The following is a 21,080-nucleotide window of genomic DNA, read 5'->3' as shown; positions in this document are numbered from 1 at the left end:
TCACTCCAACAATTTAGCATATCATATGCGTTTATCATAAGCGAACAGGAGCATAATTATAGATGGGTGTTGGAGTGTTTGAAGTCGACGTTAGGTGAAGGGTTTGTTGTGCGCGTGGTACACACGGACAGGGATCTGGCATTAATGAAAGCATGCAAAACCGTTATGCCGGAAGCATACCATTTACTGTGTAGAGTGCACATATGGAGGAACATAGACAAATTTAGCATGCCATCGATTACAGGGGAAGGGAAATGGGGGCATTTTTATAGATGGTGGAAAAAACTTTGCGAGTCCCGCACACTAGAAGAGTACACCAAGAACGAAAAAGATTTAAAAGAGAAGATGGGTTAGTGGAAAATCAATCACTAACATTTTATTCGTCAGTGGTCACTAATGTGCTACTGTGTGAGTGATCTATATGACTGCCATAGTTCATAGTAGTTCTCATGCATGAGTTGCTTCTTTTTAAAAGGTGCAATCAGTTACCCATAATCCTGTGGGAATCTCTACTGGCAACTTACGAGAGTCAGGCTTTAAAAATAAGATGATTAACTTGTAGCAATTATTAGCCAACTACAAAATAATACTGAAATGACATTAAGATAACAAAATAGAACATTTGTTAACATCCTTGGAATATTTTGAAACCAATGGGCAGATCAAAACAGTCAAAACTTATAGGTCTAAATAGTCATTACACATTATGTGATCAAGTTTTCCAAATATGTAGCAGATTATTGATCCCAACTTTCAACTGCTTTTCTCGGCCTCAAAATTTCCCAAAAACAAAAAGATGACAGCATTATAGATATTAGCAATCATAATCATACGAAAAACAACAGAGAAAGGCCTTGCATCTTTCTCATTTGTAACAAGCTTGTATGAACCAGATTGGTCCAAACTCAAACATAATAACCGGTAAATGTGAAACCTCTTCCTACAATCTCACCAGCACAAAACCATGCAAAGCATTCAAGCCCAAACAAAGTTGCGACCCCTACCTGTTCAACGTTCAAATCTTTCTTATTTTTCCATAATTCTTTCACATGCGCAAATTCCTTCCAGAATGCCTCGTTACGGGTAGGAAGACTGCAAAACACCGAAGAAATGAATTAGAGGATGGCCAACTTGTTTTTTATGCAGAGTCTCGTATGCTTGCACATGTGACACCAAATGTTTTAAACGCAAATCACTATATTGACAAATACCAGGAACACTAGATGGGTGGAGTTAACAGTTCGAGTAGTTTTGATCAAATGCACAACAAGGTTTGGGTCAAGACAGCTCGTACTCCCAGAAGTTTTCATACATATCTAGTAATTGCATGTCAAGAACTTGGGGGTGGGGGGATAATTGGATGGGAACCCCCTGATCCCATGTACCATTTGGTACCCACTAATCCCCCAGCTAGGCTAGTCAAGAACTGTAGTCTTCAATAAGGGAAGATTTACATATATCCCCAACTTATATAATTATTATATAAATAACAATTCAACAAGATGCTGACATATATAATCATTCCTCCACACAGAGAATAACAAATAATCCAAAAGCACAATCTTCACAACAGAAACCTTTACAGAGACAAAGACAAGGAGTAGTTTATTATTATGTTTTATTAATGTAAAGTTTTTATTTATTAACTATGTGCTTTTTAATTGTTGTGTTTAGCTGTAAAAAATAATACAAATAAGTGACAAAGAAGTGTGTCACAGTGTCAGTCCAAAAGTGCTAATGGGGTGCTAAGCTGGCACAACTGACAATGAAAGTGAAGAGTTCATGGGAAAGGCCTTATACAATTTATGTACACATTCATACTGTCGTATATCGTGGCATCAGAATGAGAACATATTACAACAAAAACAAACTATAAAACTTATGAAAGCATTTTAAAGAACTTGCTTTGAAAACAGGCTCACTTTATATGATACTATCAACAGTTTGAACAGATAGACATAGCAAAATTTAGTTAATAAGAAAACAAGTTGAAAGTTAAAGTCGCTCAAAGTATACTAAAGTGTAATGATCTCCCGAAGTGATTCCTTCAATAAAACTAAAAACTAGATCATTAATTTGACAAATAGTTTTAATCATAGTTAAATCATCTTATAAAACAAAGAAACGACAGAAAGTGCTGGCCGAGTAGTGGGTTAACTCACTCTGCCCCAACCCGTCGTAGAAACTTACACTTTTAAGCTTTCCAACCCGTGAACGTAAATAATCCCATATGTCAAAATAAGATAATATGGCATAAGGCCAAAAAGAAAAACAACGGTTACAAAGGCTAAATGACCTTCAAGTAAAAAAGAAATCACTTTAAACAAGACAGACTATTGGGAGCTCAAGATAGTTAACCTGGCAAGACGAGTATAGAACAACTGTTTGGACAATTCACTGCATTTCTCAACAGTGGCTGGCTCCTGAATATATTGTTTGTTCTGCTCCATCAATTGCTTGTAATAAGTAGTTCCATGCTTGGACAAGAACTGTGAAGCAAAGGATGCCTTAGTTTGCAATTGCTTTAGTTGTGTTGCCATTCTACCTGCAATTGGAGTTTATCATGACTTGAGGATCCAAACACATAACAATCATACTAATATAAACCTTCAACACAATGATTAATCACATGTGACAATTTTAACACATTACCAATGAACAGTTCAATCTAGGTTAAAGTTTTATATTAATGGATCAAGTTAGCAAAAGAGCAAGTGTGAAATGGGTCAAACAAGATAAAAGTTACACAAAGGGCATTCTCAAACCTCTCCAAGCTCTGGCCTACGTCACACTATTTATTAAAAAAAACATTGACATTGTAATATTAAACTTTTTGTCATCTTATATTTCGCAATAATAATTCATAAACAATATCAAAATATAGTAAACAAAGATGTGTATCAGGCAGCCCATCTCATTTTGCACCGTAATAAAGATTGCCCACTTTTGACATGTATCCACCTCTAAAATTATGAATGAAGGTTGCAACCATCAGATGCACCCCAAAAAAGGGTACATACTTAGAAGACATATGGACCATTGAAATCATGAATTGAGACTATCATGATCAAGTAAATATACTTACACTGCCATCAAAGATCAATCCCCAATAGATTATTCTGTTATTTAGATGGTGATATATAAATACAGTAACATGGTGCACGCATAATGTCCTCCGTTTGCATTCAAAATCACAATACTAGTAAAATCGTAATCTACAACCAGGTTACGGATTATCGTAACAAGATACATTTCACCTGAAAGTTGTCATTATTTTAAACTTTTTTCAACGTATTTAACCCTCCTAAAAATTTATCAGGGTATGCATGTTCACACCTAATGAACCATGCATATCCTCCTCCTGTGCAAAAAGCTCATACTAGAGATAGGATTGCCAAGAACTTAATTTCTCAACTGGAAGATATTTCCTTTTTCTACGCATCCAACAAACACAAGGTTCCTTTTTTTTTTAAATTTGGAAAACAATGAAACGGTAACAACAAAAGTGATACATTCTCTCTATCATCACAACCAACGGCCTCACATCCGTTTTCTAAAACACTAGTCCACAAGGTCACGATATTATGTTCGAAAGATTCTACATTTATTTTTGTAAAGTGCAAAAAGTTTATTTCCAAAAACAATGACGTGCCTGCACCAGACCACCCTAGGCCCAACACATGAGTGGTGTTAATCACAAGGGAGGTGATCTGTACACCACCGGCTTTTAACGATACACCACCAAATATGTATTATTGTGTTGTACAGTACAACACTGTAAAGCACAGTTAGTGGTATATCGCCAAAAATTAGTGGTGTACAGATCGCTTCCCTAATCACAAGGATTAGTCAGTACAAAACAACCCCCCCCCCCCCACCTTTGACCTTAAATATACGAAATACGATGGATGTTAAAACGAGCTCAAGTTAAACATAATACGTGTTGAAACCCGAGCAGTTCAAGGTGAGTGATGAAAATGTGTTTCGTTTACAATTACTAAAAGCATAGCAATAATTATTAGAAACAAGGTACTTATAATGTTCCAATGTTCATTTTATGGGGGGTGAGTGTTAGATTACAGATCATAATTAAAAATATATGACAGAGCATGATGTACACTAGAAAAAACAAAAATTAGCCAAAACCCATCACACAAATTTCATTAACATTCAATATAAATAAATAAATATCCAAACTTTAAATTTAATTGGAAAAAAAAAAAAAAAAAACCCTAACAGCAGAACAAATGAAAAAGGAAGAAACTTTAAGCATCAAAAAGTCAATATAATAAATAACATGAACAATTAAAAGCAAATTTGGACAAAAATAATGAGAATCAAAGAAATTACTACAGTGAAATGAATAAGATGAAGAAGAAAAGAAGGGGGAGAAATAAACCTGAATTGAGAATGAATCTGATTTGGACTCGTGAGATAGGAGAGAGTGTGTGTTTGGTGGTGTGGAAATAAGTTTAAGCAACTATGCTTTCACGGTAACTTTTTGGATTGTGAATTTTCTTACCGCGTGTTTTTGGGTAAAAACTGCTGTGGTTTACTTTGTCGTTTCTGCTTTAAAATTTGATGTCACATGCATCATTCACGTGTAGATAAAAGGTGACTTACTTAACTTGCACTATTACTTACCATGAGATAAAAGGTGCAGGAAGATGGTTGATGACTTGATGCCATTATCCGCGTTACAATTTGGAGTTAGCGCGAAATAAAGTGACTCACAACAGGATTTCCTTATCTTCAAAAATGATTTTTGAAGAAATTCGATCTTTGGGGTACTTGTGGATCTCAAATAGAGTCAACAAGGTGGGTTGTGATTGGGATAGCTGGTGTTATAGATCTAGTGTCTCTTAGATTTTGTTGTTTGTAAATTGCAGTGTACTTTGTAATACTAGCTTCTTGCTAGTGTGTTATAATAATATCTCATCTTTGCTGTTCAAAAAAACAAAAAAACATGCATCATTCACGTAGCATCTCGTCACTCACACAGTCACAAGTCACACGTCACAAGTGTACCTAATTTCTCTTGAACATCTACCGTTATTGTTTTAATCTAATTAATACAGTAATAGGGAAAGGAAAGGTGTGAAAAACTCCTCACATTTTGTTTTTTATTTATATCTATATTTTTTTATATTATAAAGCAGATCTTCTATGTTTACATTTTAAGTTTCAACATTTACTTTTTCAAAATGCCCATATATTAATTCTATATTTACCTAACACCCTTTCTCTCTCCTCAAATCTCAACCAATCATTTTTTTCTCTCTCCTTCATAAATCATTTCTTCTTTTAATTCATTCAAAATCTTTTATCTCAAAACCGTACATCGATAAATTATAAAAATTATATGGGTGTTCTTAAAATTTAATGTTCTTTCATTAGAGATGTCATTCAATATACTTTCGACGAATTTTTAAATCCGAGGGCGGAGCCCGTACAGTTAAGGCATTTGGCTATCACACTCTATGACCTATCACCCCCACCATCTCACTGCCGCAACGCGCGGGTACTTGCTCTCGTTACATAAAATTCATAAAGGCCCCATCATTTACTAATTATACAAAAAAATATTAGAAAATTAATATGTGAAAAATTTTTCACCCAATTTGAGTGGGGTTGTTTCACACCTTCACTTTTACCATTAATAATAGTATAACTAGATTATATCTACGCGAATATATATATATATATATATATATAACTAATAATATATCAATGTTTCATAATATCGTATATTTACAAATTATAAATAATAAAAGGTGTTGAAAAGTAATAATATTATATTTGCTTATATATAATAGAGTTAATTGCATAAAACGTCCTTGTGGTTTACATAAATTTGTGGTTTACATCTCTCTAGGTTTTTTTTAGTGTTTTTCATCCCTATTGCAAGGATTATTAGCAAATTACGTCCTTTTACTAAACGTCGTTACTTTCTTGTCGTTAACAAGCTGCACGTGGCCCACACGTGAGGGCTTTTTTGTCTTTTTCTTCCTCACATGGACGTTTTATGCAACTTGGTGTGCAAAACACATGGACGTTTTATGCAAATTACTTCTTTGTCTTCTTTTTTTTCTTTTTCTTTTTCATACTTTTTTTAAAAAAAATTATCACTTGTACATGTAACTAACGATGACTAAATGTCTATGTTATTTAAAGATCTCGTATATGTCAATATCATATAATGAACTTTCATACTTCATTTAATAAGTGTACCTGGGTATATGTGGCAACCATATGACACTTGTAAGTGTTTTTGGTTATTATTATTATAAAAGAGATTATTACATGACTAAATATTTGTGTTATTAAAAGTTTCGTATAATATCGATGTCATGTAATGAACTTTCACATCCCGGTTATTAGATGTACCCGACTAATCAAAAGCTAGTAAGTTACAGCTTATATGGTTGCTACATATCAATGTTTTAAATACCGGCAAATACAGATCGGTATTATCGGTACCGGATGGTACTCCGGTATTTTTAGCCCGGTATATTTCTGGTATTTTCAATATTCAATACCAGCCGGTATTTCCGGTATTCCTGGTACATTTTGGTATTATCATTCTGGTATTTCCCGTATTTTCAAAAAAAAAAGTCATGTGCAATGAGTCTAAATTTTAAAGTCCACTGATCCACTGATCCAAACATCTTCTCAAAGAAAAAAAAACAAAACGCTGGTAAAATAAATACTTACAAACAAACAGTGTTTGTGTTTGAGCTTTAGCTCAATGGTTGAATGACCATTGCCTCTTACATGAGGTTTTGTGTTCAAGCTTTGGAGATGATATAGGTATTAAGTCCCTTTATAAGGGTTTGACTTGGATATACCCAGGTTTAAGTCTGGGAGAGTGAGTTTATCCATATTAACGTCGTGTCTTTGGGCAGATTAATAGAAGGTTTTCTCTCATCGGGTATTTGAAATAGACATTTCTACTTCGAGGGAGGTCTCTAGCGCCAACCCGCTTAAGAAAACGTATGCTAGGCCTCTCGCTGTCGAATCGCAACACGAATTTTCCAGCAAAATCCACCTTTAAAAGAACAAACAAACAATGTTTATCAATATAGGTAAATAAATAAGACCAAAATAAGTAAATAAAGAATGTAATAAAAAACAGAATAGGGGTAGGATGTACCTGGGTTCGAGTCTCACTTTTCACATTTGTAAATAAACTTAAGAAAACAGAAATTAAAAGTAATAAAAAATGTGATAAAAGATAAGTAACTAAGTCAATGGGGTTTGGGAAGATGTACCTGGTTCGAGTCTCACTTTTCATATTTGTGAGGTGGATTTATAGGGTTTTTTTCGAGAATTATGTTTTTTCAGGCATACGTATAATTTAAGAGTAGAAGTAGGATAGAATGCCGTTTAAAAAAAAATTAGGTAACTAAACTTAAAAAAACAGAAATAAAAGTATTAAATTTTGAAACACAATAAAACTGTATTAGTTAATTCCAAAAAAGATAAAAGGAGTATTAGCTTAGACACAGAAATTATTAAATATCAAAAATAAAAATCATTTTTACGGTCAAAGAATGTAAAAAAGAGAGTGCTGGAAAAAGCTTGTGAGAGGTAAAGGTCCTCAAAATCCTTAAACCCTAACTTAAAAACCTAAAACAGCCAATTCAATAGCCCCCTCTTTCTAAAACCCTTTAATAAATAAATCAAAAGGAAAAACATCCAAGGAGCTCCATAAATATATATACAACACACACACATATATATATACATAATTTCAAAGGGGGGTTTAATTTGGTGTTATGGACCAAAACAACTCATCATCATCAACATCACCAATGACAGAAGCTTCCAATGTTGATGTCCAAGTTTCTGCCCAACAACAAGACCATCACACCAGCGCTGACTATTACTTTGACTCTTATTCTCATTTTGGTAATACTCCTTTTTACCATTAATTATTGTTTGTTTACTTCAAATTAGTTTCATTTGACCTGTTTGGTCAATCCACCAAGTTTATACATTTAAAGATGCTTTCTTTTTTCAAAAAAAGGAAAAGAATGTGATGGTTTGAGAAATGTAGCTCTTTTAAATATGTTTGATGATGTTAAATTTGATGTCTTGATTGTTTGTTTGAGTCTGGTTGATAAGGCTGTTATATGGATTCAGGTTCGGTTTTGTAGATTGAAATGGACCAATGAATCAAGTTGGAATCTTGGATATTGTACTTTAATGTTTTGAAATGTTTATACGCCTTTTGTTACGAAAAATATTAGTAGTCAAGTAGTCTTTTATTAAGGACTAACATATTGTAACTAAACTGCTTGTCTACTAAAACCAAAGTTTTTATCTTATGTAGTATGCACAGGACCGTGTGTTAAGTGTTAACAATGACTTGATTCTTAGTGAACAACTTGTAGTTCATGCTTTTTAGTTTCCCATCGATTTTGTAAAAATACTTACTATAAATTGATATTCCAAATTAGCTTGATCACGTCAGCCAGTAGTCTTATGTAACATCTTAATCACGCTTCCATCTATCAACTTCGATGCTGACACTTTTCTTTCTCTGTTTTCATGATGCAGGTATTCACGAGGTAAGCCTAATATCTTCAGCATCTAACAGAGCGACATGCCGACATGACTACAAGCTACCTCTTATAACCTTGGCTTTCTATTGATAATCTGATACTATACATAAATGATTACTTCAACCATCGCTTGTTTCCTCTCATTTAAATTGGTTAAATAACAGGTATCGATACAGAAAAATGCTAATTAGATACAATAGCTGGCACCAATATTACCATCCTACTTATTAAAAACCTTTGTGAATTTTACCTCATTTTATACATAAACAATGTTAACTAGAGACAGTAAGTGCGTTGAAGTTTGACTTAAGTCATACATGTATAGTCCAAACACTATGCTAAGTGGAAGAGTCTTCTTGCTATCGTGTTTAAGAAAGCAAAAGTTTTATTTTATTTTCATCATGTGCAGGAAATGCTGAAGGACGTGGTGAGAACCAAGACCTACCAAGATGTTATATATAAGAACAAACATTTATTCCAGGACAAGATTGTTCTTGATGTTGGTGCTGGGACAGGAATACTATCTCTCTTCTGTGCAAAAGCAGGGGCAAAGCACGTCTATGCTGTGTGTATTATCTCTCTGTCATATGGTTCATATAACCTACCAGTGTTTTGTTCAATAGGACATGGTTTGTTAATTGATTGATATAGTAATCACAGATATGTGTATAATATATATGTTTGCAGATCGAGTGCTCACAGATGGCTGATATGGCACAAGAGATTGTTAAAGCCAATAATTTTTCAAATGGTAATAGTATCTTTTAAGTCAAGGTTGTATATATATTAATAGTGGTAGATTGACTTGTAAATCTGATATTCGTTTTTCCACATTGGCAGTTATAACTGTTTTAAAGGGAAAAGTTGAAGAAATTAACCTTCCAGTTCCTCAAGTAGATATTATTGTATCAGAATGGATGGGATATTTTCTTTTGTATGAGAACATGTTAAATACAGTTTTGTATGCTCGTGATAAGTGGCTGGTAGGTTTTACCTCTCTTTGACTTATGGTTACTGTCTAAATTTTTAGTTTTGTAATTTCGCACATGTCCAATCATGTTATTTTTACGTTGGCACCTCCTGTGAGTCTTTCCCTAGTCTTTTCTACGATGCATTTTCTATTTATCTGTTAACCCCTCCATGAGATATTGAGGGGGCCTGTTGTCACTAGGCTATGTTCCAACAGAAATGTCATCTTGAGTCATTGGTGTATTAATTTATAAACGATATGTTTTTGTATGAAATAAGGTCAAATACGACCAAGTCAACTATAGGGTTGACCAGGTCGAAATCATCCAGGTCGAGTTTGACCATGGGTGGTCGAGTTCGACCATGCTAGGTTGAGTTCGACCAATATGTTTAGTATAAATAGGAGATTAAACCTTATGCTTAAGGTAAATCTCTCTAGTCTTTGTTTTCGTGTTTTCTAGTTAACAAGAGCTTGTGCCTTACTTGTAATCGTTATTATTGAAGTAAGACATGGCTCTGATTATTTATATATTGTTCGTGTTTATTGCATTGTTGATTGCTAGCTATCGAGAGTTTTTGCACTCAATAGTTTGTTTTCTAATCTCATAAATCTGGTGGCGATAGGGACTTTCAGGGGCTATGAATACGCTTCTAAATTTTGTTATCATTTGTTCACCTCTTCTTATTTATGATATTTCTTCACATTTTATGCTTTTTATATTTTTTTTCCTGTTTAGATACTCTTTCTTTAAGAAAGAATATGCGAGTCATCTAGTACCTCTAAACATGATGCAGAATCTGTTTTGTCTCTTCTTCACAGGTTGACGATGGAATTGTTCTCCCTGACAATGCGACTCTTCATCTGACGGCAATAGAGGATTCTCAGTACAAGGAGAACAAGATTGAGTGTAAGCTACTGTCTCTGATATCCTTGTTTAAGGGAGGCAAATTTCATACCACACAAGTTAAAGAATCACAAACACTGCTATGTGTTGTAACGCCTGCTTTTGATGTTTGACCATGTTGTGTGCAAAGTAAGTTGTGTGCCATACATACCACCTTCATGTGTTCGGAGGTAGTAAAAATGTGCTGGTCAAGTGGATTGGGCAATGAAACAAAATGTAAACAGTAATTCTGTTCTCCATATTTCTGAAGTATCTGGTTTTGTATGAATATTTAGCCTGTCATTTTCAATAATCTGACTTGTTGAACAAATGATGTCATTTTTAATATAAATACATTAATATACTCTTCATTCTTCAATCATTTTTGAACCCATTTATTTTGCGGTCTTTTAAGCTGTACTGCTGTAGTTTTTGTTCAACAGTTTGAGCTGTATATTTTACATATAAAACATTAGCATGATTTAACCCGTTCATATGTTAATTATGTGGAATTGTCAACTCTACTTCCGTTTTCTTAATCACTATATAAATGCTCTTCAACTTTACTGATTTTGTTTGTTATTGTCACAGTTTGGAACAATGTATACGGCTTTGACATGAGCTGCATCAGGAAGCAGTCAATGATGGAACCTCTTGTTGACACAGTTAACCAGAATCAGATTGTTACAAACTGCCAGTTACTTAAGGTAGTTGACATACATGCCTTTGTCACTCCCTGTTTCTTTTGATGTCATGCTGTTTACTATTTTTGTTGGTAACTCTAACCACACGTCCTTGCCTAACAATAATGCGATTTTGTGCAGACCATGAATATCTCCAAGATGATGTCAGGGGATGCCTCTTTTACAGCCCCTTTTAAACTTGTAGCTGAACGTGATGATTATATTCATGCTTTTGTTGCATACTTTGACGTCTCTTTCAGCGTGTGCCACAAAATGACTGGGTTCTCTACAGGTGCTTTATTTTCTTTTTCAAGAGTTAACAAGTTAAATGGAGTCTAGCAGGTCAAATAGGTTGAAAGTCGCCAAAATTGATTTTAAATGTTTTTAATCTTCTACGACCATATCTTTGAACAAATTAAATTTATGATGTGATAGTACACTAGTTAAGGGTTAAAGAAAAGCTGGACAAAAAGATGATGACAATTTAAGGTGGTTTGTGTCCGGCTTGCCCATAGTGTTGTTCTTATTCAGTATGTGATTTGCCTGTTTTTGTTAACTTGAATACTTGATGTAGGTTAGTAACCACGAGTCCCATAGGAGTTTTGAATTTGTTACCTGACCACACTATTTGGTGTCTTTGGATGATCCGCCAATCTGGGACTAAGACATAGCAGAATCTCATGGGTAAGGGTGGGGGTGGGTATTAAGTGTTAACAAGTGTTTTCACTAATAATTGGGTATCAAATCTATGGCAGATTAAAATGATTCTGGAGGTTCTATTCAGTTACAAAAGAATTTGGGTGACTTTCGAACCAGTTCCTTAAAAGATATATTTGACTTGTTGCAGATAAGATGCAATATTATTTGATTCATTCATTAGTGGATAGGTTAAAATTACCACCTATAGAGATATGGTTTCAATCAATCAACTTACTTTTTGATCTTAATTTGTATTTCAGGGCCAAGGTCAAAGTATACACATTGGAAACAAACGGTGCTGTATCTTGAAGATGTGCTGACTATATGCCAAGGAGAGTTTGTCGTTGGAATTATGACCGTGGAACAAAACAAGAAAAACCCCCGTGACGTTGACATCACTGTCAAGTACTCATTAAATGGCCGTCGTTGCAATGTCTCAAGAACTCAACAATATAAAATGCGTTGAAGCGGTTGGGGACTTCCAACGTGATGTAAAAGAAAATTGCTCATTTGTGTTGAGGTTAGGCTGATTATTTTTTAGGGTAAATCAGAGGGAATCTGGGGCCTTAATAATCCTAGTTTATGCATCAAATTTTGTATCAAAATTGTCCCCCTTTATTAATGATTTTGTGGCTTTTTAGTAATACAGTCGTTGATGGTTCTAAATGATCTGATGTATCAGTTCATAATACGATTTTTTTGCCTTCAATTAACGGGTAGAGGGTGAAGCCTAATATGTATGTCTGTGTGCACACTTTTGTGGTCATAATATGTAAGAAATGTTTGCCGTGTGACTTCTCATCAGAGATTGATTGTTACAGATAATGATATTTTGGTCTGTAATACAAGTACTTATTTTCTTTAATCACAAGTCAAAATAATACAAGAAATTTATGGTGAGAAAGAAGGGGAAGTGGAGAAATAATCGGTTGGTATATAAGCCACAAATGGTTGCTATTTATAAGAATGTAGTGAGTTTTAGAGAGAGAAAATAACAACCCCAACAAAACAAACAAGGACGAAAGTAGAGAGGAAAAAAAAAAGGAGAGGAAGGGCTTCCGTCGGACACAGAGGCCGCCTGGCCATGGCAGTTTCCAGTCATTCCATTTCCGCGGCTTTGCCAACTCTTCATCTTGGCGGAAAGGTCTCTATGTTATGAATTAATTTGTCTTTCTAATTTCGATTTTAGGATTCATAATATTGTACCCATATTTAAAGAAGATGAACTCACATTATACATTTCCATAATAAAGTTGTTGTGCACGTATCAAATAGTTGATTTTCTTAGATGCCATTTACATTGATAAATTGTTGCATAAAATTCATATCCATTTGGATTTGAACTCATTTCGCTTTGAAATGTTTGGATTAATTGTTAGAAATGTCATGGATGTCTAATTTAAATACCCTTAATGTTAAACAAAACTACATTTGGATAAAATTCAAGCTATATTATGAGGGGTTTTGGATGTGGGTTTTGTGAATTGATTATTGTGACTTCAAGACCCGAAATTTGAGAATCAAACAATGATTTAAGACAAGTTAGAGATATATAGCTATGTAGACTTGCATGACATAATTTAGTTATCTCGGGGCAACTCCTCATTTGCTCGAAATTTGATTTTTCGGTCCCACATAGTTAGGAATTAATAATGCCGAAGAGCTTTTGGGTTAGCGGTATGAAGGTGACTTAATAATCATAATGTTGTTGGGTTTAAGTACTCCTTGGGACAATTGTATATACTCGGGGAGGTGTTTATTGACTTCAAACCCGAATAGTCACATTTTGCAGAGAACATCCAACACCCCTATAAATTCACTTCAATTTGTTTTTTGGAACATTTCATTGCAAATTCTATTTATGGTTTTCTGTGTGTTCTATTACAGGCTTCCAGTTATGCATAGTATGCTACTATTTAATTATACACATTTGAAATAGAGATGTTATTGTACAAATTCTAATAATGCAATAATGCCTCACATTCCTTGAATTCCAGTTTGTTTCTAATCTTAGTTTCAGCACTTTTTCAACATTATATTAAAGTTATTGAATCTCATTTCATCACCTGAATTAATGCGTTCCCTGTGTGATGTGGAATTTTAATGCAGGAACATACCATTCAGACTGGCTGCGGTTCTGTGTCTGTTACTGTGTATGGAGACCAAGAAAAGCCACCATTGATTACTTATCCCGATTTAGCTCTAAACCGTAAGTAACTTTTTGTCTTCTCTTTTAAAGACCCATGTTTTTTCTTGTTTCAATTTATGTTATACTTCTTTGTTGTTTGTGCAAATGCGGTGGGCAGATATGTCATGTTTCCAAGGACTCTTTATCTCTCCTGAAGCGGTTTCCTTGCTACTCCACAACTTCTGCATTTATCACGTCAGCCCTCCTGGTCACGAGGTTCATTAATTTCTTGACTTTGTGTTTGAGATGATGCTTATATACATTTTTAAGATAAGTTCTCTTATGGGACTTGTGCAATTTTTGTTTCAGTTAGGAGCTGCATCGATTCCTAAGGATGATCCCGTGCTTTCTGTTGAGGATCTTTGTGATCAAATACTTGTGGTCCTCAATCATTTTAGGTATTCAGTATGCTAAATCTTGGTGCTTGTATCTTGTATTCAAGTGGCTTAACTTTGATTAGTACTAATTGAGTGTCTTGAACTAGCAGCCGCTAACATGGTGATTTGAAATGCAGGTTGCAATATCGACTCATTTACTTATGAATGAGTTGATTATGGTTATGTCTGATCTCTAATGAGTCAAACATGTAAAAAGACTCTTAAAAGTAAATGGGTTAAATGGGTTCTAAGTCATACAGAGTGCATTTTCGTTCTGCAGACCTCCAACTTTATTGTATTAAAATAGATACAATTCAAAAACAATAATTCTTTCAGTCATATTTGACACACTAGTTTTATAAGAGATACAACGAAAAGTATTTTGGTCAATTTGACCATTTATGATCAGTACACAAATTACTCGTTTTGACCACTACCTGACCCGCTCGAAGTTGCATTTTCATCTCTTGTTTGAACATATACTCTTAATTCGGGTACCCAAGAAGATAAATTCAGTTAAATTACCCGAGGGTCATAATTTTAGTATTTACTTATGTGAGGGTGTAACTATTGACTTTTCCAGGCTTGGTTCAGTAATGTGTATGGGAGCGATGGCGGGTGCCTACATTCTTACACTGTTTGCGGTATGATTACTATATGAAGCTGTCACTACTAGGTGTAAATTTCTACCTTTTGGTTAGTGGGTCACTGAGCGAATGATGACTAGATAGAAACTTCAAACATACTGGGTCAAATGGGTAAAAAGTAGCTCAAAGGGATAACATGAGATCTTTTGGGTGAAATGTATGAAAAATACTTTAAAGCAATGGGTTAAATATTTATTGAAAAAACCCTAAAAGAAAATAAATCATATAGCTAGAAAGTACATAAGGCGTATATATAATGCACAAACTTCCTAAACTCTGCTATACAAACAATTGGATTATCATTGACATAATACAGCTTTTGTAATAAAAAAATGGTAGTAGTTATTTATAGTAACTTAGTTTTTAGGATCAACCCAACCTCACGTCCGGACGTCATGCCCCAAGTTGTACACAATGTATGCATCTTGAAACATCGCCCCACCTGTGTTACAAGCCATACATTGATTTTCTTTATCGTAGATGACCAATTATATTTTCTGTATTGTAGATTAAGTATAGTGAAAGAGTTACCGGTTTGATGCTTATTTCCCCTCTATGCCGAGCACCTACTTGGAACGAGTGGCTTTACAATAAGGTTAATTCTTTTGTCTCTTGTTTGCATCATAGTTGTCAACTAGAGATGGGTAATTCTTGGACAGAAAGTGGTCTTTGAACTGCCTGATAAAACTGACTTGGAAAAAGACCGAAATCAGTCTTTTTATTAGTTAATTAGAATAATCTTCTATATGATGTAATTACCTAGTTTGACCCGAACGTATTTTGACTAGTTGCCCAACCCGGACAATTTGACACCTCTAAATATGTGTTTTAAAGTGAGTATTGCAACTTGAAGACTCGGAATAAGAATAACAAAACAAGCTAGTTAAAGTTAGAGATAGTTAACTTCATATTTATCCAAATAATCAACTTCCTAATGCCTAAGTAACAACAATATCATTATCGTAGCCCTTTTCTATATGGAGAACTTCTATATATCTTCTCTGGAGTAGTGGCCTTTAATTTCCAGAAGGTGTAGATTGGCGGGAAACCCTTGACCCCAGGTGTCTATTCGTCACCAAGCATTGTACACCCTGCATATAGCTCCAACCGTTGGCCTTTAGTTGTCTAAGAGGCCTATAGAAACACTCAGACCCAGGACTTCAAGTGACTATAAATATAATTACTTTAGACGCACATCCAAACACCCCCTAATCACTTCCTACCATATTATAAGGTTATTGGGTCGATGTGTTACTTTGGCCTTAAAGTACATAAAACTTTATAAACAGAAACTTATGGGTAGTCACATGAAAACAAAGATTGGGGAATGGGAGGTCCAAGGTTCAAAACATGGCAACTGCAGCTAACCCTTGTGTGGCCATTCCCATTCTGTTTTGGGCAAGTTTTACCTGGTTTGAGTTCGTGTGAAAATGCTGAAGTTACTCTCAGAGAGCCCCTGGTGAAATTTGTGTGCCTGTAGTTAATCAACTTTGTGAATAAACCATGCTTAACCAAAGTTGTTGTTTGCAGTTCATGTCGAAACTGCTCTATTACCATGGTTTATGTGACTTGTTAAAAGAGTTATTGATTCACAGATACTTCAGTAAGGTAAATTTCAACTTCCTGACTTTATGAATTTTTCACTCTAATAATATTTTCTTTTATTACATTTGATTTCGATCACGAAATTTTATTTAATAACTCAGGAAGTCTGCGGTAATCTAGAATTCCCAGAATCAGCTATGGTCACCGCATGCAGGAAGGTTAGTTGTAAAATACTTTAAACACCCTCCGATACTTAGTTTTTATAGGATTGGTTAAATGGGTAATTTCCAAAATGAACTGTCTTGATTTTCATGAGTTGAAGGTAGTAGTAGATGACAGTTTTCTACACATCAAGAAAAACTGGAGTACTGGACTCACTATAATATCTTCATTTTCCTTGATTACAAGGGGCCCTAACAGTTAAAAATGTACCCAAAATGAGTAACGTGCTTTGTTTTTCTTCCAACAGTTATTGGAAGAGAGAGACAGCCTTAACGTGTGGAGGTATCTTCAAGCAATTGATAGGTAATACACACGAGTTCACCAATATATATAACTAGTAGTGGCAATTTTGACCCATTTACTATGGGTTGATTTGGGTTATGTATATTTAATGGGTCAAATGGGAAAAATGAAATGCCAAGTACAATATAAACATGTTAAATGGGACAATGGTTTGCCAAAGTGTACTTTTAATCCACAAAGCCTATCGCTTTATTTATAAAGTAGATTATGATTGTGATAAAAGTTCTTTTAATCACATGCAACAAACAAATTTGTATTAAAGAATTGGACAAAAAGTGTTTTGGATCAATCCGACCCAATAAACAAATTTTGACATGTGAGTACCCCCATCTGGCTAACCTATTTTGCCACCTCTTTAAAACTCTTTGGAGTATATATTTGGAAACGTTAATTTTCTAAATTTCTTAATCTTTTGTTGGAATGAGTAGGAGAGCTGACATCTCAGAAAAGTTAGAGAATCTAGAATGTAAAGCAATTATTTTCGTTGGGGACAGCTCTCCGTTTCATGACGAAGCCCTCCACATGGCCAAACAGTTGGGTAGTAAGTGTTCTGCTTTAGTTGAGGTATGCTTGCTCACTTTAACTTGGGTTTCTATATTTCTTCCAAAATTTATAAAGGAGGTCTGTAATTAGTAATTACAGACTCATTTCTTTCTTCACCATATACATAGTCCCACAATATGATAAATATCATAAAGCAAAAACAAACTGATGTGGTCTTCAAAAATGAAAAAAAAAGGCAGACCCTTATGCCAAACTGGTTCTTGATTAAGCTTTTCTATATACACGTTGATTATAATAACATAATCCAAATTGACACATCTATTCACATTGATGGGTTTAAAAACTGTCTTAGGCCAACAGTGTGTCCTAAATCCATCACACACCCTGTCATGGGTGTTTCAGTCTTGAAAATTTTCATAGAATAGACAATGTAAATCTCCATAGCCTCAATCATTACACATTATGGTGGTGAAGGTACATGCATGTGGATCAATGGTGACAGAAGAACAACCCCATGCAATGCTGATCCCCCTTGAATGTTTCTTGATGGGGTATGGATTCTACAGACCATGCCGGTTTAGTGGTAGCCCAAAGAGCCCTCTCAGCCCTTGCGGCATTGATCCCAAGCTTCTCTACCCTCAAAGCATGGGTGTGAAGCTTAGACCAATAAAAACACGGGTATCCAGATAATACTTTCTTACTTTCGTCCAACTTAAAAAAAAAAATACAAAATTCACAGATGTAGAAACACATATAGATATGGGGAATATTTTCTTGGAAAGGTAGATATATACATGTAGATACAGAGGAGTGGATATGTATGCGATGAATGATTAGAATTAACACTCATTTGTAGTCTTTCATGAATCTGAAACTCTGTACTCCATACAGATGAAAAAAAAGCCATGCCTTCCAATTCCAATTGTTACAGTACGTTGATGTTAATTTTTTGGTTCACAATGTTCTCTTTCCGATTTGTGAGCATTCAAGCATTGGACATTTGACCATAATTTATTTTGGCTCATTAAACGTGTATTGTCTCATGATTTGGAAAAATGGGCAGGTCGGGTGGGTTGGGTAATAGTTCAAAGTGGATTCTGGTCAAAATTAACTAATTTCAATATGGGTTGGGTTGGTTCAGTCACAAATAATGTTTTTCACTATTTTTGAACTTATAAATATTAATGCAGTAAACATGATTACCGTATATTAATATAATGATAACATTATTTCGACAAAACAAAAAATTAAATAGGTGTATTGGGTCCCATCTGACCCTTCCGCTTTAGTCAAGTTTATTAAGTTTTACCTGTAGAACCAGTTGAAGGCAACAACATAACTCGAATAAACCATATTTAAGTTAACTGCAGAATTAGCCTCATTATTATCTCAATAAGGTTTAATGGAGACATTATACAACCAGATATACAAAACAATCAACAAAAGCTTAGTTTATACATTTCTAATGTTCAGAATGTATTTTGGTAGCTTGGTGATCCCATAAGATCTAAAACTTTAACTGCATGTTGTTGATAACTTCGTCACTTGTTTGGAAGGCCTTTCCAAGTATATTGGTTGATATATCAGGTTTTGAACCAAGAACCGCATTTGCAATTGCAAGAACGCCAGGATTTTGCTACTTAATGTTGAAATCGCTCGTGCATTTGTGTTTCCAATGTTTTGTTGGAAATGTGTGAATTTCATTGGGAAAAGTCGAAAACAAACACATCACCCTTGTGCATTACTTTAGAGATAAAACAGTTTTCACGGTTTGATGTGACAAATCCAACCTCAAGAGTGCCTTCCAAGAGGGTCCAGAGCTCAACTGCACGGGGATGAAAATGAGGTGGGTTGAGACCCCATGGTTCATAACCCACTTGAGCCATTGTGATTCCAAGGGTAGGGTCACCTTGGACCCAACTGGATTAGACGTGTTCCCCTTCATTTGTAGCCCACTAAAGAAGAAGTCACTGGCTTGAACATAACTTGGGTTTTTGCATGCGAATCCGTTTTCATTTCTGAAAAGAAAAAATTATGGTAGATCACCCTAGCTATTAATTGTTCCTGGAAAAAAAAATTACTGTGTCCTGAATATGATATGAAATTCCTGAATAATTAGGGTATATACTATACTAATATGATACGGTATATCATATCATATTCAGGACATGAAATTCCTGTTTTCATTTTGCTTAGTCACCTTCAAGGTGATATACAATTTCTCATTTCTTTCAAATACAAAGAGGAACATGCTGATGAAAAATCAAATATCATAAATAACTGATGACACATAATACCCAAGTAGAGGGAGAGAGAGAGAAGAAGGATGGGGGGTACCCCTGCGCTTCGCTGCAGAGATGGAATGTTGATTAGTGTTGTCAGATCTAAGAATAAAGTTGCACAACAAAGTTTTTATACATCTGTAGTACTGCAGAATACATTATTCAAAGTTCTCAGTAATTAACATACGAAACATAGCTCTTATGCATTTCTAGAATGCATTATATATGTAGCTGCTATGTTTCAAAAGACTCGGACTATCTCCAATGGAGGTGGTTGGAGGTAAAACTAAAAGATTTTAAGGATGTATAAGGATTTGTAAGGGTACGATGTGGTAGCTCAAAGACGCCTAAGGGCGTCCTAAGCATTGAAAAAAGCCTCAGGATTGAGATTCTGTTAGTGGTTTTTGACACAAGTTGCAAAAGATATAGAGGCAGTCCAGTGGTCTTGTTTGTATCTCAAAAAAACAAAATCGCATAAACATAGTGTAAATGTAAAAAAAAAATAAAATAGAGTGACATGTATAATTTATTTACCACAGGACCAGGATAAAATATACTACTACAGTATGTATCTATACATAGTTTCAAAAACAAACATACTTCCAAAACACATACTGTAGTTTCATGCTAGATTAAAACCGTTATTAGAAGAACAATCAGACATCTCAAGTTCATCATTAACGGATGCGGAGCAAAAGTTTTTTTCTTTTGGCAAATTTGAATGATCTATTCTGGGTTGTGCTTTTTTGGCAGCTATCAAGGATTCCATCCAGAGTCCAAGTTTGATGTACACTGATTTACAGTTTCAAATTCTTAAGATAATGCCAGTCGTAGATTTCAGGAATCTTATTAGCAAACTGCCCCAGATGCATGTCAACAATAGCAAAATCATCTAATTGTTGACATGCATATTGGGCAGTTTGCTGATAGGATTCCTAATATCTACAACAAGCCTTATCTTAAGAATCCCAAATTGTTAACCAGCCTTTGTCAATCTTGGGCTCTGGATTCCATCCCTGATAGCTGCCAGAAAGCACAACCCAGGAAGCAACGTAGAGCATTCATATTGGCCAAAACAAAAAAACCTTTGCTCCGCATCCGTTAATGATTACCTTTAGAAGTATGTATTGTGTGTTTTTGAAACTATGTTTAGATGAATACTGTAGTAGTATTTTCTTCTTTTTTTTTTTTGGTCATATGATTTAAACAT

At 34.7% G+C, this 21,080-nt stretch overlaps 3 protein-coding genes across 4 annotated transcripts; 2 read left to right on the top strand and 1 right to left on the bottom strand.

Moving 5' to 3' along the window:
• Positions 1 to 581: 581 nt before the first annotated feature.
• On the bottom strand, positions 582 to 4,506 carry LOC122598846. The gene is made up of 3 exons (XM_043771326.1): positions 4,400 to 4,506; positions 2,359 to 2,545; positions 582 to 1,092 (listed from the first exon to the last, which is right to left on the bottom strand). Exons 2-3 carry the CDS (start codon positions 2,538 to 2,540, stop codon positions 906 to 908), a joined length of 369 nt encoding a protein of 122 aa, XP_043627261.1. The 5' UTR covers positions 2,541 to 2,545; positions 4,400 to 4,506; the 3' UTR covers positions 582 to 905.
• Positions 4,507 to 7,613: 3,107 nt separating this feature from the next.
• On the top strand, positions 7,614 to 12,401 carry LOC122602093 (probable protein arginine N-methyltransferase 1). 2 transcript variants are annotated; one of them, XM_043774823.1, is made up of 9 exons: positions 7,614 to 7,911; positions 8,563 to 8,573; positions 8,977 to 9,132; positions 9,255 to 9,318; positions 9,408 to 9,550; positions 10,357 to 10,444; positions 11,012 to 11,127; positions 11,245 to 11,395; positions 12,063 to 12,401. In XM_043774823.1, exons 1-9 carry the CDS (start codon positions 7,779 to 7,781, stop codon positions 12,266 to 12,268), a joined length of 1,068 nt encoding a protein of 355 aa, XP_043630758.1. In that variant the 5' UTR covers positions 7,614 to 7,778; the 3' UTR covers positions 12,269 to 12,401. The 2 variants fall into 2 exon arrangements, with proteins under 2 accessions (XP_043630758.1, XP_043630759.1); XM_043774824.1 differs by lacking the exons at positions 7,614 to 7,911; positions 8,563 to 8,573 and adding an exon at positions 8,655 to 8,731.
• Positions 12,402 to 12,670: 269 nt separating this feature from the next.
• LOC122602094 (pollen-specific protein SF21-like) lies at positions 12,671 to 18,487 on the top strand. Its single transcript, XM_043774825.1, has 11 exons — positions 12,671 to 12,946; positions 13,912 to 14,011; positions 14,109 to 14,206; positions 14,300 to 14,388; positions 14,951 to 15,011; positions 15,523 to 15,609; positions 16,545 to 16,622; positions 16,721 to 16,777; positions 17,029 to 17,084; positions 17,513 to 17,648; positions 18,063 to 18,487. The coding sequence occupies exons 1-11, from the start codon at positions 12,887 to 12,889 to the stop codon at positions 18,276 to 18,278; spliced, it is 1,038 nt and encodes a 345-aa protein (XP_043630760.1). The 5' UTR covers positions 12,671 to 12,886; the 3' UTR covers positions 18,279 to 18,487.
• The last annotated feature ends 2,593 nt before the right edge of the window (positions 18,488 to 21,080 follow it).

The sequence above is a fragment of the Erigeron canadensis genome, chromosome 5 (genome assembly GCF_010389155.1).
Source record: "Erigeron canadensis isolate Cc75 chromosome 5, C_canadensis_v1, whole genome shotgun sequence".
Classification (NCBI taxonomy): Eukaryota; Viridiplantae; Streptophyta; class Magnoliopsida; order Asterales; family Asteraceae; genus Erigeron; species Erigeron canadensis.
This window is presented reverse-complemented; position numbering and strand designations above follow the sequence as displayed.

Bases quoted from the DNA above. Each gene is read 5' to 3' on its own strand.
- LOC122598846 (XM_043771326.1), bottom strand. From the start codon at position 2,540: ATGGCAACACAACTAAAGCAATTGCAAACTAAGGCATCCTTTGCTTCA. The intron at 1,093-2,358 runs GTTAACTATCTT...GGTGTTTTGCAG, and splicing joins TTCTATACTCGTCTTGCCAG to TCTTCCTACCCGTAACGAGG.
- LOC122602093 (XM_043774823.1), top strand. From the start codon at position 7,779: ATGGACCAAAACAACTCATCATCATCAACATCACCAATGACAGAAGCT. The intron at 9,551-10,356 runs GTAGGTTTTACC...TCTTCTTCACAG, and splicing joins ATGCTCGTGATAAGTGGCTG to GTTGACGATGGAATTGTTCT. The intron at 11,128-11,244 runs GTAGTTGACATA...GATTTTGTGCAG, and splicing joins CAAACTGCCAGTTACTTAAG to ACCATGAATATCTCCAAGAT.
- LOC122602094 (XM_043774825.1), top strand. From the start codon at position 12,887: ATGGCAGTTTCCAGTCATTCCATTTCCGCGGCTTTGCCAACTCTTCAT. The intron at 14,389-14,950 runs GTATTCAGTATG...TGACTTTTCCAG, and splicing joins GTGGTCCTCAATCATTTTAG to GCTTGGTTCAGTAATGTGTA. The intron at 16,623-16,720 runs GTAAATTTCAAC...TTAATAACTCAG, and splicing joins TTCACAGATACTTCAGTAAG to GAAGTCTGCGGTAATCTAGA.